Source organism: Cetorhinus maximus, chromosome 25 (assembly GCF_964194155.1).
Source record: "Cetorhinus maximus chromosome 25, sCetMax3.hap1.1, whole genome shotgun sequence".
Taxonomy (NCBI): domain Eukaryota; kingdom Metazoa; phylum Chordata; class Chondrichthyes; order Lamniformes; family Cetorhinidae; genus Cetorhinus; species Cetorhinus maximus.
In genome coordinates this window covers 46,074,676-46,091,039 of record NC_135903.1, presented here as the reverse complement: position 1 = coordinate 46,091,039, position 16,364 = coordinate 46,074,676, and the positions used below count along the sequence as shown (strand labels likewise).

Genomic DNA, 16,364 nt, shown 5'->3' with positions numbered 1-16,364 from the left:
GTGCAACTCACCCACCTCTTCTACATGCCTCTCTATCCTGCCTGAAACATCTAAATCCTGGAACGTTTATCTGCCAATCCTGTCCATCCTTCAAGTCTCTGTAATAGCAATAACATCATAGCCCCAAGTACTAATCCAAGCCTGAAGCTCATCTGCCTTGCCTGTTATACTTCTCGCACTGAAACAAATGCATTTCAGGCCCCCCAGTCCCACTGTGTTCAGTAATTTCTCCCTGCCTGCCCTTCCTCTTAGTCCTACTGGCCATATTCACTAGTTCCCAGTCATTTATTTCACTTGCTGACTTATTGCTCTGGCTCCCAGCCTTCTAGCCCTTACGAATGCTTCCCTTTTCTTTCTGACTAATCTCACAATATCCTTAGTTATCCAAGGTTCCTGAAACTTGCCATGCTTATCCTTCATCCTAGCAGAAACATGCCGGTCCTGAATTCTTATCAACTGACGTTTGAAAGCCCCCCACATGTCAGTTGTTGATTTGCCCTCAAACATCTGCCTCCAGTCTAGATTCCTCAGTCCCTGCCTAATATTGTTATAATTAGCCTTACCCCAATTAAGCAACTTAACCCGAGGACCCCTGTTATCCTTATCCACCAGTACCTTGAAACTTACTGAATTATGGTCACTTTTCCCGAAATGCTCCCCTACTGAAACTTCGACCACCTGGCCGGGTTCATTCCCTAATCACAGGTCCAGTATTGCCCCTTCCCTAGTTGGACTATCTACTTATTGTCTCAGGAAGCCCTCCTGGATGCACCTTACAAATTCTGCACCATCCAAACCCCTAGCACTAAGTGATTCCCAGACAATATAGGGAAAGTTAAAATCATCCACCACAACAACTTTTCATCTTGCACTCATCAGGACTATTCACAAGAAAACACCAATTTCAGGGGAAACATTATATTTATACTGTATGAGAAGAGTGCAGACTGGTTGGCAAGTGGATTCTAATTGGTAGGGTCAACCAATGGTTCAACAAAAAAGTCTTTTTTTAGCAATACTCAAGTTCTGTACTACTAAACGATTATCAGTATAATTTTGAGGACTTATCCACTTTAAGCACTGCCAGACTTCCCATGGCCTCCTCTTCATCTATTTTTATCTCATCGTGTAGCCTAGCAACCTCCTGGTTTACCATAGCAATTCCTTTTCCATTGTAAAATCCAATGTAGAGTATTCAATTTGCATCTCAACCATGTTTTCTGCCTCCACTATCCTAGTACAGCCTGTCCCTGCCCTATCCCCGTACACTCTGATTGCCTCTGCAGGCTGTAGTGTGTTACTTACAGGATGTAAGATGTGGAAATGGCAGAATGTACAAGTATCTGAGTGAGATTGCACTGCTGATTACACTCACTCATACAGTTGGTCTCTGTCAGATTGGTCTCTGCTAGATTGGTCTGTACTTTAACCACTGCTTTTTTTGTTTAAACATTGTGTGTAATGTTTGAAACATTGTGTGTAATGTTACATTCCTGAGACACACTTGTGTATTGATGAAGTGGAACACATGCCATGAACAGTGTCTCTGTTAACGTGATGACAGCCTTTTGATTTGATTTTGAAAGGTCACAGACCAGAAACTTTGACTCTCTTTCTGGACCTGCTGAGGATTTACCGTTTTTACTTTGATTTTGCCTTGTTCAGTTAAGCGATGATTGCTGTCCCTCTGTCTGTACACCATATCCAGAGCTCATTGGCTGAAGTCGCTGTCGGCCATTTATTTCATTCTATCTTTGTTATCCGGTAGCAGCAGTCACACTGACTCAAATCAAGTGTTGCAATCGGCTGCCCCAGAACATGTTTCCTGTTTAGACCTCGAACTGATTAAATTCTTCACATGATGTCGACTTTTCTGTCCAAGAAAGGAATAAGGAACGGGAGAGATGGGGACAGTGAACACAGAGGTGAGGGGAAGGGGGAAGGGAGAGGGAGAGTGAGGGAGAAAGGAAAGGGTAGAGTTGAGGGTGAAGGTGGAGGGGGAGGGAGTAAGGGGGAGCGCATATAGGAGGGGAGGGAGGGTGAGGATAAGTTTGGGGAGGGTGACAATAAGTGTTGGGCAGGGGAGAAGAAGAGGAGGGGGAAAAGGGAGAGGAGAAGGAAAGAATATAAGGGAGGTAGAGGGGCAGAGGGAAGGTGGGTGAAGTGTTAGGAGTTCGATGAGTGGAAGGGCAGGGGGAGGAAGTGTAGAGGGAGAATGAAGAGAGAAAGAGGGAGAGGAAGAGGGATGGGAGGGAGGTGGAAAGATGAGGAGAGAGTGAACGTGAGGGGTCTGTGGAGGGTGGGTGAAGGCAGCAGGAGTGTAGGGAGGGCGAAGAGGTGAGGGAGGGTGAGGGCTGTGTGGGGGAAGAGGGGATGAGGGAGGGTGAAGGGTGTGTGTGGGAAGAAAATGAGCAAGAGGGATGGGTGTTTGGAGAGGGAGGAAGGAGATAGGGAGGAAGTAAGGGGAGAGCGAAGAAGAGGGGGGAAGTTAGGGGAGGCAGCAGCGCTCACTAGTTGTGCCACGCACTCAGCAGTTGATAATAACTGGGGAGACTAATGGGATTAACACAGCCACAGAATAATACACTGTGCACATTGTGACAACAAAGGTCTTGATAATCAAAAGGGTTAAAGTGGTGCTGTGAGGAACTGTGCTTGTGTGTCCTGTATGACTGGGGCCAGCTCATGTGTGTTCAGTGTGTAAATGATGTGTTTTGAAGGTGTACAATTCCTGTTTAATTGAAATAAGACACGGTTAGTGGGGCTGAACTGTGACTGGTGGGGAGTCAAGTCACTGACATCGGAAACACAGGATTGGAGCAGTAAGGGTTAAACAGGTAAGCTGTGGCGAGTTGAGTGTACCATGGCTCTGTCCCATGATGGGCACTGGGGGAGACTAATGCTTCATCCAGAATTCTTTAAAGCTTAGCTGTGATTTTTACTTCTCTGTGGGAATCAAACATTTCTAACGTCCAGGAAAGGTTTTTTTGCTGCACTGTCTGCGTGTAGCAGTGTATGGAGAGAGATGTGAACTGACAGTGGCCTCGCTTATGTACCTGAAAGGACTGAAGGAATGAATTGAAGTAGATGAAGACAATCTGGGAGACGTCGTCCTCACCAGGATTGACAAAGAACAGCATGTAGGTGATCCCAAGCAATGGCAACAGAACCAGTGTAGCCTTCACTGCCTTCCTGTGGGGGAGAGAGCAATTAAGAATCATCAGAATATTGAGCATCTCTGTGGCTGGGCTGGAACCCAGACTTCTTGGGACACCCACTCACTCAGCTCCCCGTCCCAGGCATGCCACCAGACCCAGGGATTTAACTGGACACCCTACCTGCTCAACCCAGTCATGCTAACAATGGTCACAGGAGGATGATCAGAAGGAAAGGGGAGAAAACAGAAGGAAGAATTCAAGGGACAATAAGTTGAAAAGTAGAAAAATACATGTGATAAGGTGAATATTGTATTTTTTAAATTATTCATTCATGGGATGTGAGCATTGCTGGCTAGGCCAGCATTTATTACCCATCCCTAATTAACCTTGTTCAGAGGGCAGTTAAGAGTCAACCACATTGCTGTGGGTCTGGAGTCACATGTCGGCCAGACCAGGTAAGGACGGCAGATTTCCTTCCCTAAAGGACATTATTAAACCAGATGGGTTTTTACAACAATCCACAATGGTTTCATGGTCATCATCAGACTCTTAATTCCAGATTGTATAGGTACAATCAGTACTGGAGAAGGTGGGACTATTTCCTTCATTTATTTGTTATTTATTATTTTTGGTTTCCATGCAATGCAGATTATCCAATGGGGAAAGTTCAGAGACATCCGTGGATTGTCAAGCCACACGATTTCCTCTCCCTGTATCTCAGTGTGGCTGAAAATGGCTGACAAATACTGACACTGACACATTGACATTGAGCAACACACACTCAGGCTGGATTTAATGGATGTGACTGAGGTCACACCCACCAGCTGAAGAGCTGGAAAGGACCCCACGTTGCCTCTTTTAGGGAAGGCTACATTACGTGCCAGTCAGACACTTAACTGTACAGTGGCGGGCCTTCCCCACGATCAAGTACTCCAGGGGTGGAAGACTCGCTTGTCTGGAGCTGCTGGCCAATCAGAGACTGGCAACTTCATCGAATGCCAGCACCATCGGCAAGGCAGTGGCTGCTGACGGTACAACACCCACCTGAGACCTCAGATCATTGTTAGATCCCAGGCCACAGGTGAGTGGTGCCAGGGTGGGGGCTATAGGGAAAGGGTTGCCAGGTAGAGGGTCAGCAGCAAGGGAAGGAGGGTGGCTCAAAGCGACAACCCTCTTTCTCAATGCTGGCTCCCTTGGTCAGACACTGAGTGTCATTGAACGAGGAAGTCCCCTGGAAACGACCCTGCATGGGTTTGCATCTTGTGTTCCTCACATGGTGAGCCACCTGTCCATTGCTGGGTGAAGACCAGTGGCAGTGGGGTAAGCCCCTTAAGTAGGCATTAATTACTCACTTAAGGGTCTCAAATGATGGCAGGTCAGGCAAGGCCGTCCACGAGCTGTCCCACCATAAATTTAACCGGGATGGAGGTGAGAAGGCGGCTGGGTCTCACCTGCCACCCTCCCACAAAAACACAAGAATTTGGAGCAGGATTAGGCCATTTGGCCCCTTGAGCCTGCTCCACCATTCAATAAGATCATGGCTGATTTGATTGTGTCCTCAACTCCATTTTTCTATCTGTCCCCCATAACCCTTGACCCCCTCGTTCATCAAAAAGCTATGAAACTCAACCTTGAGTATATTCATTGGCCCAGCCTCCATTGTTCTCTGGGGAAAGAAGTTCCACAGACAATGACTGTCAGAGAGAAAAAAAAATTCTCCTCATCTCAGTCTTAAATTTTTAAACTGTGTTGCCTAGGGGAGAAAAATCTCACTAGGAGAAACATCCTTTCAGCAATCGCCCATTAAGTCCCATCAGGATCTTAAAATTTTCAATAATATCACCTCTCATTCTTCTGAACTGCAATTGCTTTAGGTCCAACCTACTCAACCTTTCCACATAAACTAACCTCTTCATCCCAGGAATCAATCAAATGAGCCTTTCCGGAACAGCTTCTAATGCAATAATATCCTTTCTTGAGAAAGGAAACCAAAACTGTACATATTATTCCAGATTACTAAGGCCCTATACAGGTGTAGCAACACTTCCCTACTGTTACACTCTATTCCCCTTGCAAAAGGCCAATATTCCACTTGCTTTCCTAATCACTTGCTGCACCTACATTCTTTTTGTGGTTCATGTACCAGGACACCCAGATCCCTCTGTACTGCAGAGTTCTGCAATCTCTCTCCATTCAAATAGTAGACTACTTTTTTGCTTTTCCTGCCAAAGTGGACAAGTGCATTTTTTCCCCACATTATACTCCATCTACTAAATCTTTCCCCATCACTTAACTTTTCCCTTTGCAGACTCCTCTTCACAACTTATTTCCTACCTATCTTTGGGTAATCAGCAAATTTAAAAATCATACATTTGATCCCTTCAGCCGAGTGATTGATACAGATTGTAAAATAGTCGAGGCCCCAGCACTGATCCCTGTGCCACTCAACTAGTAACAGCTTGTCAACCCAAAAATGATCCATTTACCCCTCCCCTCTGCTTCCTGTTAGCTAACCAATCCTCTGTCCATGCCAAAAGTTGCCACCCCCTACACCATGAGGTTTTATTTTGTGAAGGAACCTTTGATGTAATAACTTATCAAATGCCTTTCGGAAATCCAAGTATACCTCATCTACAGGTTCCCCGCCCTATTAAAAGACCCGCACCACCAAACTTGCCATGAGGGACGGTATTAAATTCCACCCTCATACTCACAAGGACACCGTCACCATCACCAAAACTGGCATAGCTACTGACAAAAACAAAAAATCTGTTGAAGGTCGTGTGGACTCGAAACGTCGACTCTTTTCTTCTCCACCGATGCTGCCAGACCTGCTGAGTTTTTCCAGGTAATTCTGTTTTTGTTATAGCTACTGACAATGTTGTTCACTGACAGTCAATAATACAGACTGATGCAGAGTCACGCTCACACTGCCACCAACCCTAACACGCACATACGTAATCACACAGAGTGACACAGACACGTATACTAAAGTTGGCTGACACAGACTCCCACTGAATCTAATACTAAAGGACTCTTGTTCCTATGTTATGTTTCCCCAAGACCAAAGACCCCATTTGCTTTGGAAGTAAGCCGGTGATTTGTTTAAGTATGTGGCCACTTTAGTGTGGTCATGTACATGCAGGAATTTAAAAGAGGCTGACTTGTATACAAGCTGCATGGGAATGTTCAGGTTTAAATGGAACATTGCCCCAGGCTCTGTTTTCTGTTACCCCAGGACCCAGGTTCTTGTTTCCCATTTACCTGTACTGCATGGTTTCAGAGGTCGTGGACGCACGCAGTTTTGTCATCAAGATCCTCACAATGTTAAAAAGAAAGATAAAGTTAATCTGAAAAGGAAAAAGAAACAAAGACCTTTTAACGAGGAGCAGTAAAAGGAGATGGTTTTTGCAGGAGGTCACAAAATGCACACACGACCAGGGCTGGCTATCAAATGCCTCTAGTTCCATAAAATACATTTAATAGAAAATCCTGCTGCTTATGTCATTAATTGGAGGGTTGATAACAAATTACAGGCAACCCCATCTAGAATTGTGTTCGGACTCCATGGTTTTACTCATGTGGTCACCTGGTGCCAAAATTACAAAATATTTCTGGTCCATGCTCCCTGCTATATCAAAATGCCTGGCACGATTGACAGAATCAATGTTCAACCAGAGCCTGGACATCATTCTCTTAATGACATCAGTCTCATATTCAGCCCCAGGCATATTTTAGTCTGTGATATACTGGAGTAGGAGCTTTGTAGCAAGCACTCATGTTTCTCTGATTCATACTGGGAGTGGCATTGAAATGTGAGGTGAAACCCATTGCAAATCAAACCCTGCTAACCTTATCTTTGCTGCAGTCATTCACTTAGAAATAACAAACATGATTCTGATTTTAAATGCTATTGATAAACATTCTGTTAAGTGATTGAAAGAGAATAATCTCTTTTCAGAGTTCAACTAACACTGAACCTAGATTTACCTAATTAACCTAATGCATAATGAGATTGGCTTTTGCCATGACCCATTGGCCCAGATCTTCCAAACGGAAACTGAAACCCTGGCCCAGAATTTCCGATCTCTGGATGGATGTACCCCGGAGGTACCCCTCCCCTGCCAAGAGACACTTGCGGACTGCTTAGAAGTTCCAATGCACTGACTATTGGTTAATTACCTGGGAAGTTTGGACTTCTGAAGGGCAATTTCCATGCATCTGGAACCCTCGGCAAACATCTCCAACTCTGAGTTAGAGTCACAGACTTCGGACAGTTCCGACTCACTTACCAGAACAGTTACTCAAGAAAATGGCAGATGGAATTTAATGTGGAAAAGTTTGAGGTGTTACATTTTGGAAGGTCAAACCAAGGTAGGACATACACAGTAAATGGTAGGGCACTGAGGAGTGCGGAGGAACAAAGGGATCTGGGAGTTCAGATACATAATTCCCTGAAAGTGGCGTCACAGGTAGACAAGGTTGTAAAGAAAGCTTTTGGCATACTGGCTTTCATAAATCAAATTATTGAGTATAGGAGTTGGGATGTTATGGTGAGCTTGTATAAGACATTGGTGAGGCCAACTTTGGAGTATTGTGTGCAGTTCTGGTCGCCTAACTACAGGAAGGATATCAGTAAGATTGAGAGAGTGCAGAGAAGATTTACTAGGATGTTGCCGGGTCTTAAGGAGTTGAGTTACAGGGAAAGATTAAACAGGTTAGGACTTTATTCCTTGGAACGTAGAAGAATGAGGGCAGATTTGATAGAAGTTTACAAAATTGTGAGGGGTATAGACAGAGTAAATGCGAGTAGGCTCTTTCTACTTAGATTAGGAGAGATAAACACGAGAGGACATGGCTTTAGGGTGAAAGGTGAAAGGTTTAAGGGGAACATTAGGGGGAACTTCTTCACTCAGAGAGTGGTGAGAGTGTGGAACGAGCTACCATCTGACGTGGTAAATGCGGGCTCACTCTTAAGTTTTAAGAATAAATTAGATAGATACATGGATGGGAGAGGTCTGGAGGGTTATGGACTGGGTGCAGGTCAATGGGACTAGCAGAATAATATTTCGGCACAGACTAGAAGGGCCGAATGGCCTGTTTTCTGTGCTGTAGTGTTCTATGGTTCTATGGTTCTAAAAGTTAAAAGGATTAAAACCAGTTCTAACCACTGACCCTCTGGCTCTCCACTAGGCCCCACAACTCCCTCCTCAACCACCCAACAACTCCCCTGACCTCCCAACTACCCCCTGACTGTCCAATTCCCCTGATTCTCCCCTACTCGCCTAGTCACCCTACCTCCTCACCCACTCACCTGTCACCATCCACCCACTCACCTGTCACCCTACCCCCGCACCCACTCACCTGTCACCTTACCCCTGCACCCACTCACCTGTCACCCTACCCCCGCACCCGCTCACTTGTCACCCTACCCCTGCACCCACTCACCTGTCACCCTACCCCTGCACCCACTCACCTGTCACCTTACACCCTCACCCACTCACCTGTCACCCTACACCCACTCACCTGTCATCCTACACCCTTACCCACTCACCTGTCATCCTACACCCTTACCCACTCACCTGTCATCTTACACCCACTCACCTGTCACCTTACACCCTCACCCACTCACCTGTCACCCTACACCCACTCACCTGTCATCCTACACCCTCACCTACTCACCTGTCATCCAACACCCTTACCCACTCACCTGTCACCTTACACCCACTCACCTGTCACCCTACCCCTGCACCCACTCATCTGTCACCTTACACCCTCACCCACTTGCCTTCTCTGCATAGCTTTGCTAAGAAAACCTGGGACATTTAAACACTTGACTTACCAGAACATGGCAGCTAGTGCCATAAAAACGGGTTGAGGATTCTCTCCACTGTTCCCTGCGAGAATTGCTGCACTACATGAGTTTGGAAGATTTCTCCATCAGAAGACGGGCCTGAAAAATCCTGGGAAGCTAAGTTGGTAACTTTTTGTCTGATCCTGGTTGGAAATAGATTCCGACCCAGATCAGAAGTTCTGGGCCCTTATTTCCGACTCCAATCAGAAAAAAAAATGCACACTTACCTTCTCCTGAATTTTCTGAGTGGTCTTCCAATGGAGGATGGTTTAAAAGCGACGCAGTGCAGCAATCAGCGAGATAATCGGCGTGGACACCACACCGTCTTCTTATAGCACCAGCTGCCGTATTCCGACAAGTGTTTAAATGTCCCAGGTCTTCCTAGAACAACTACGGAGAGAAGGTAAGTGTGGAAGGTAAATGCGTAAGGGGGTAGTGTGGGTAAGGGAGTAGTGTGGGTAAGGGAGTAGTGTGGGTAAGGGAGTAGTGTGGGTGAGGGGGTAGTGTGGGTGAGGGAGGAGTGTGGGTAAGTGGGTAGTGTGGGTAAGGGAGTAGTGTGGGTAAGGGAGTAGTGTTGGTAAGGGGGTAGTTTGGGTAAGGGGGTAGTGTGGGTAAGGGAGTAGTGTGGGTGAGGGGGTAGTGTGGGTGAAGGGGTAGTGTGGGTGAGGGGGTAGTGTGGGTGAGGGAGGAGTGTGGGTAAGGGGGTCGTGTGGGTAGGAGTAGTGTGGGTGAGGGAGGAGTGTGGGTAAGTGGGTAGTGTGGGTAAGGGAGTAGTGTGGGTAAGGGAGTAGTGTGGGTAAGGGAGTAGTGTGGGTGAGAGGGTAGTGTGGGTAAGGGGGTAGTGAGGGTAAGGGAGTAGTGTGGGTAAGGGAGTAGTGTGGGTAAGGGAGTAGAGTGGGTAAGGGAGTAGTGTGGGTAAGGGGGTAGTGTGGGTAAGGGAGTAGTGTGGGTAAGGGAGTAGTGTGGATAAGGGGGTAGGGTGGGTAAGGGGGTAGTGTGGGTAAGGGGTAGTGTGGGTAAGGGGGTAGTGTGGGTAAGGGAGTAGTGTGGGTAAGGGAGTAGTGTGGGTAAGGGAGTAGTGTGGGTAAGGGGGTAGTTTGGGTAAGGGGGTAGTGTGGGTAAGGGAGTAGTGTGGGTGAGGGGGTAGTGTGGGTGAGGGGGTAGTGTGGGTGAGGGGGTAGTGTGGGTGAGGGAGGATTGTGGGTGAGGGGGTAGTGTGGATGAGGTGGTAGTGTGGGTGAGGGAGGAGTGTGGGTAAGTGGGTAGTGTGGGTAAGGGAGTAGTGTGGGTAAGGGAGTAGTGTGGGTAAGGGAGTAGTGTGGGTGAGAGGGTAGTGTGGGTAAGGGGGTAGTGTGGGTAAGGGAGTAGTGTGGGTAAGGGAGTAGTGTAGATAAGGGAGTAGTGTGGGTAAGGGAGTAGTATGGGTAAGGGGGTAGTGTGGGTAAGGGAGTAGTGTGGATAAGGGGGTAGGGTGGGTAAGGGGGTAGTATGGGTAAGGGGGTAGTGTGGGTAAGGGAGTAGTGTGGGTAAGGGGGTAGGGTGGGTAAGGGGGTAGGGTGGGTAAGGGAGTAGTGTGGGTAAGGGAGTAGTGTGGGTAAGGGACTAGTGTGGGTAAGGGAGTAGTGTGGGTAAGGGAGTAGTGTGGGTAAGGGGGTAGTGTGGGTAAGGGGGTAGGGTGGGTAAGGGGGTAGGGTGGGTAAGGGGTAGTGTGGGTAGGGGGGTAGTGTGGGTAAGGGAGTAGTGTGGGTAAGGGAGTAGAGTGGGTAAGGGAGTAGTGTGGGTAAGGGGGTAGTGTGGGTAAGGGAGTAGTGTGGGTAAGGGAGTAGTGTGGATAAGGGGGTAGGGTGGGTAAGGGGGTAGTGTGGGTAAGGGGTAGTGTGGGTAAGGGGGTAGTGTGGGTAAGGGAGTAGTGTGGGTAAGGGAGTAGTGTGGGTAAGGGAGTAGTGTGGGTAAGGGGGTAGTGTGGGTAAGGGAGTAGTGTGGGTGAGGGGGTAGTGTGGGTGAGGGGGTAGTGTGGGTGAGGGGGTAGTGTGGGTGAGGGAGGATTGTGGGTGAGGGGGTAGTGTGGATGAGGTGGTAGTGTGGGTGAGGGAGGAGTGTGGGTAAGTGGGTAGTGTGGGTAAGGGAGTAGTGTGGGTAAGGGAGTAGTGTGGGTAAGGGAGTAGTGTGGGTGAGAGGGTAGTGTGGGTAAGGGGGTAGTGTGGGTAAGGGAGTAGTGTGGGTAAGGGAGTAGTGTAGATAAGGGAGTCGTGTGGGTAAGGGAGTAGTATGGGTAAGGGGGTAGTGTGGGTAAGGGAGTAGTGTGGATAAGGGGGTAGGGTGGGTAAGGGGGTAGTATGGGTAAGGGGGTAGTGTGGGTAAGGGAGTAGTGTGGGTAAGGGGGTAGGGTGGGTAAGGGGGTAGGGTGGGTAAGGGGGTAGTGTGGGTAAGGGGGTAGGGTGGGTAAGGGGTAGTGTGGGTAGGGGGTAGTGTGGGTAAGGGAGTAGTGTGGGTAAGGGGGTAGTGTGGGTAAGGGGGTAGTGTGGGTAAGGGGGTAGTGTGGGTAAGGGAGTAGTGTGGGTAAGGGGGTAGTGTGGGTAAGGGGGTAGTGTGGGTAAGGGGGTAGTGTGGGTAAGGGGGGAAGGGTGGGTAAGGGGGTAGGGTGGGAGGTGGGTGTGATGGATAGGTGGGTAGAGTGGCAGGTGGGTTAGGTCAGGATAGGTTGTCAGGTCGGGTTGGTGGGGTCAGGTCCGGTTGGGGGTTGATGTAGTCAGGTCAGATGCGGGATAGGCAGGTTGGGTCAGATGGGAGTCAGGTGATGGGGGGTAGTTGGTCGTGGGGTCAGGTCAGGTTGGGTTCGAGGTGAGGTTGGAGGGTCGAGGTTAGTCGGGTGGTGGAAGCTAGTCAGGTTGGGTTGAGGGGGGAGTTGGTGGGAGCCGGAGGGGCAGGGGTACAGTTGTATATTTACCCTGATGTTAGAATAGGTATTTTGTCTGTCTAATATTTCCTGGGTAACTATCCAAGTAACTGAGTTGGAATCGTCCGAAGTCTCCAGCTCTAACTCAGACTGAAAGACATTTTCGAAGGGTCCCAGGGAACAGGGGAGTTGCCAACTGAAGTTCAAACTTTCCAGGCAATTCCCAAGGAGTCCTTGAGTTGTGACTTCCAAGGGGTCCCATTGTGCATTTTCTGGTCTCCAACTATCCGGAGACTGACAGATCTGGGCCATTATTCTCTAAATGAGGAATTGGCTTTCATTGGAAAGGATTGGCCCTGAGTATTCCTCATGTTTACTCTAATGGAGAGCCTCGAGTTAGGAAGAATGCTTTCTGTCTCAAGTTCTCCTCATTCAGCTCAGCTACAAATGCTCAAGGCATTTCGGGCCAATGAGAAGCCTCCCACGTTAATGGCAAGGCCTGTGGATTCTCATCACATCAGGTCTCCTCTCTTCTTGAGGCACTCCAGTAAAGTCAATCACCTAAGTGAATCACACTGTAGCAGCAGAGATTAGACTGTGTTTCTGGACTCAAACCCCAGCTCAGATCACAATGCAAACTCCAGGCACACTTCAACAAATCCTGCAGTCCGCAAATAATGTCAGAATGAAATCTATTGAATTGTCAGTTTATGATAGCGCACACAGCCTGAAAAATAAATATTCTGCAACCAACACAAAGGGCAGCATTAATTAAAAACCACTCACATCAGAGCTCAGCAGATATCAAGGAATGAAACTCGTGTCTCAAACATATTAAATATCCCTATAGGGAATGGGGGCAAGCTGGATATTGAGGGAATCATCACAACAATTTTCTTTCAATAACAGAGTCATAGAGGTCTAAAGCACAGAAAAAGGCCCTTCGGCCCATTGATTCTGCGCCAGTCAAACAAGTACCTAACTACTCTAATCCCATTTTCCAGTTGCATTTATTTAGCATCTTTAATCTAGTAAAGTATCTCATGACTACAGGAGCATATTTTTAAAAAAAACATTTAATACCCAGTCACATAAAAAGATTTAGGACAGTGACCAAAAACTTGGACAAAGAGATAGATTTTAAGGAGAATCTTAAAGGAGGAATGAGAGGTAGAAAGGCAGAGAGGATTAGGGAGGGAATTCCAGAGATTATGGGTCTGGAAGCTGAACGGTGCAGCAACTAAATTCGGAAATGCTTGAGAGGCCAAAATTGGAGGAGGGCAGTTATTTCAAAGGGTTGTGGAGCTGCAGGAGTTACAGAGATAGGGAAGGGAGAGGCCATGGAGGGATATAAAAATAAGGATGGGAATTTTAAAATTGAGACAGTGAGCATAGGGGTGATGGTGATCGGAATGTAATGCAAATCAGGACACGGCAGCAAAAATTAGGATAAACTGAAGTTTAAGGAGGGTATAATGTGACAGACTGGCAAAGAGTGTGTTGGAATAGTCAGGTCTAGAGGGAACAAAGACATGAATGAGGGTTTCAACAGCAGGTGAACAGAGATGGGAGCAAGGTCGGATGGTGTTAGTGAAGGCTGTGGTCCGAAGCTCATCAAGTATGACATTGAAGTTGTGAACAGTCCAGTTCAGCCGCAGACATTTTTCAGGCAGAGGGTTGGAGTACGTAGTTAAGGAGTGGAGTTTCTGGTGGGGACTGAAGTAAATTGGTTTGGTTGCCCGCATGTTGGGAACATCATTTTAATACATTTGCATCTAATTATTAGCCTTGCTCGCCGGAATCATTCCCCATGCTGGATCATCCGGGAATCACCCCGACGTGTTTAACTGTACATAAACGACATGTAGCTGGCAAACTGCACTTTGCTCGGGACCTCGAGGTTTGTTTGCCTATCTTGCTTCGGGCAGCACTCGCCGTCATCAGCGCCAGGCTTTGCAGGCAGCTCCACATCACTTTTAGGGGGGCTCACGGGCAGGACTCTACCTCCCAGATCAGCCGTAAGGCAGGGGTGGCTTTTCATGCTGCAGGGCTAAGATTTGCTTGGGGAAGGGGGAAACATGGCCTCAGGCAAGGGAAGAGGCTGCAGGACAAGTGCTGTACTGGGGGATATCCCAAGGTGTTTGTGGGGCCACATGTTGATCTGTGCGAGTGGCCTCAAGAAGGTGAGGGCTGAGGATGCAGTCTCCAGAGGAACTGAAGATGGGGATGTGAGGGTGTGTGTGCGAGCGTGAGCGGTGATGTCTCTTGAGCTGGCAGTTAGTGAGATGCCAGTGAATGTGTGATGGCCTTATGAGTGTGCGAATTTAGAGAGATAAGATGGTTGCCTTACCCTGGTTGCATGGATGAGATCATTCATTAATTTACTGCACTGGATGGTCGACCTCTTATGTACAGCATTGGCACTGACCACCTCTGCCGCCACGCCCAAACTGGAGTGGTGAGACTGATGGGCCTCCTGCAGCCAAGAGCAGAAGCAGAGGACTTGATAGCTGACCTCCACAGCGTCCAGAAGGCATCCCAGGGATGCGTCACTGAATTGGCAGGCTGCACACTCCTTGGCCTTTGGGGCCATGTCTTCACTGGAGCAGCCCTGGGCTGGAAGCATTGAGAAGTGTGCATGCAGCTGCAGTTTAAATATAGCGCCCTGCGTGAGGAAGCAGCGAGGTAACGGTGTGGTGAGCAAATCGGAGGCCACCGGCCAGCGAGATGGCGTGTTTCCTGTGGCTGCATAATTAATGAGCTGGGAATGGGATGATACAGCGTGAAAATTTGCTGTTGCAACCAGCGGGTAAAATGACTTTCTTCCTACCCACTACTGCACTTTGGGCAAATTTGGGATGATTCCGCCCTTTGTCACAGTCACATAGGATGTCATTTGTGACTTTGATAAGAGCTGTTTCAGTCCTGTGGCAGAGGCAGAAACCTGATTCCTGGGATGAAGGTTGAGGAAAGGTGAGGAAAGGTTGGACAGGTTGGGCCTGTATCCACTGAAGTTTGGAGGAATGAGAGGTGATTGTATTGAAACTTATAAGATTGTGAGTGGAATTACAGGGTGCATGCTCTATTGTGAGAGAAATTAGAACTAAGGGACACAGTTTAAAAATTACCGTCTCCTATTTTAAACGGAGGTGAAGAGAAATTATTTCTCTCAGAGGGTCATTCATCTGTGGTATTCTCTTCCCAAGAGAGCAGTGGAGGCTGGGTCATTGAATATTTTTAAGGCTTAGTTAGATATATTCTTGATAGACGAGGGTATAGGGGGCAGACAGGAAAGTGAATTTGAGACCACAATCAGATCAGCCATGATCTTATCAAATGGTGGAGCAGGCTCCAGGGATGGTATGGCCTTCTCCGACTCCTAATTCATATGTTTGTGTGTGTCTGAGATTTATGAAACCTATTCACTGAGGGGCTTCAATAGTTCAGATAAAAGCCAAATACTTATTGCTTTCGCCAGTTGTCTATATATGAACAAAATCACTGGACAGTAATGAAAAAAACAATTTCTAACCCATGGAAGTACAGCAAAAGGCCCATGGGTCATAACTCAGGCTGAAACCAACAAACAACCATGCTTCAAACTTTTGCTTTGTTTTGTCAAACTGTGGGCAGAATTTTGCCGTTGGCGAGCAGGGGGTGGGGCCCATTCACCGACGCGTAAAATGATGTCGGGCAGAACCCCCAACGTCACCCTGCCCCATTTAAATTTTCAGGAAGACGTGCCCGCAGCAAAATCAGCTGTGGTACCACTGACCTGTCAAGGGCCAATTGAGGCCATTGACAGGATCAATTGTACAATTAAAGGACCTGCCCGTCCAACCTTAAGGTTGGTGGGCAGGCCAGGAGCCCCGGCAGCAAATAGAGAAAACATGAAACCTCATCCACCAGCGGGATTGTGAGTGGAATTACAGGGTGGATGCTTTATTGTGTGAGAAATTAGAAGTAGAGGACACAGTTTAAAAATTACAGTCTCCACCAGCGGGATGGGGTTTCATGCAGGGTTTTAAAAAGTTTAATAAAGTTATCATGTAAATTATGAACATGTCCCATCTCATGTGACATTGGGATCTCCCTGAGGCAGCACTTAGCCTCAGGGAGATGTGCACACTCTCGCTTTTGGGGAATCCCCCCCGCCCGCACAGGAAGTGCAAAGCGCTTCCCGCCAGACGTTACGCTGGGTGGGCCTTAATTGGCCCGCCCATGTAAAATGGCGGCAGGGCCCGCTTCTCCGGCAGGGATTGGCTCTCCGCCCGACGGAGATTGGGTTGGGTCGGGCCTGCCCACCCGACAGACAGAAAATTCTGCCCTGTGTGTTTTAGTAAGTCTGATAAGTTTTAACTGGATGAAGCCAAAATATATGTTTCAGTGGATTATAAACCCAAACCATGGAAACTCAGTGATGTAAAGTTTATTTGGAAGCTGCAAAAAGATAACA

At 47.7% G+C, this 16,364-nt stretch overlaps 1 protein-coding gene across 1 annotated transcript in view; it reads right to left on the bottom strand.

Moving 5' to 3' along the window:
* The window catches only part of LOC144668101 (corticotropin-releasing factor receptor 1), a 233,317-nt gene that overhangs the window by 45,341 nt on the left and 171,612 nt on the right, over positions 1–16,364 (bottom strand). The window contains exons 9-10 of the mRNA XM_078529890.1: positions 6,423–6,508; positions 3,057–3,192 (exon numbers count right to left, since the gene is read on the bottom strand). Of these exons, the coding sequence (XP_078386016.1) occupies positions 3,057–3,192; positions 6,423–6,508 (222 nt within the window). The remainder of the gene's footprint in view (positions 1–3,056; positions 3,193–6,422; positions 6,509–16,364) is intronic.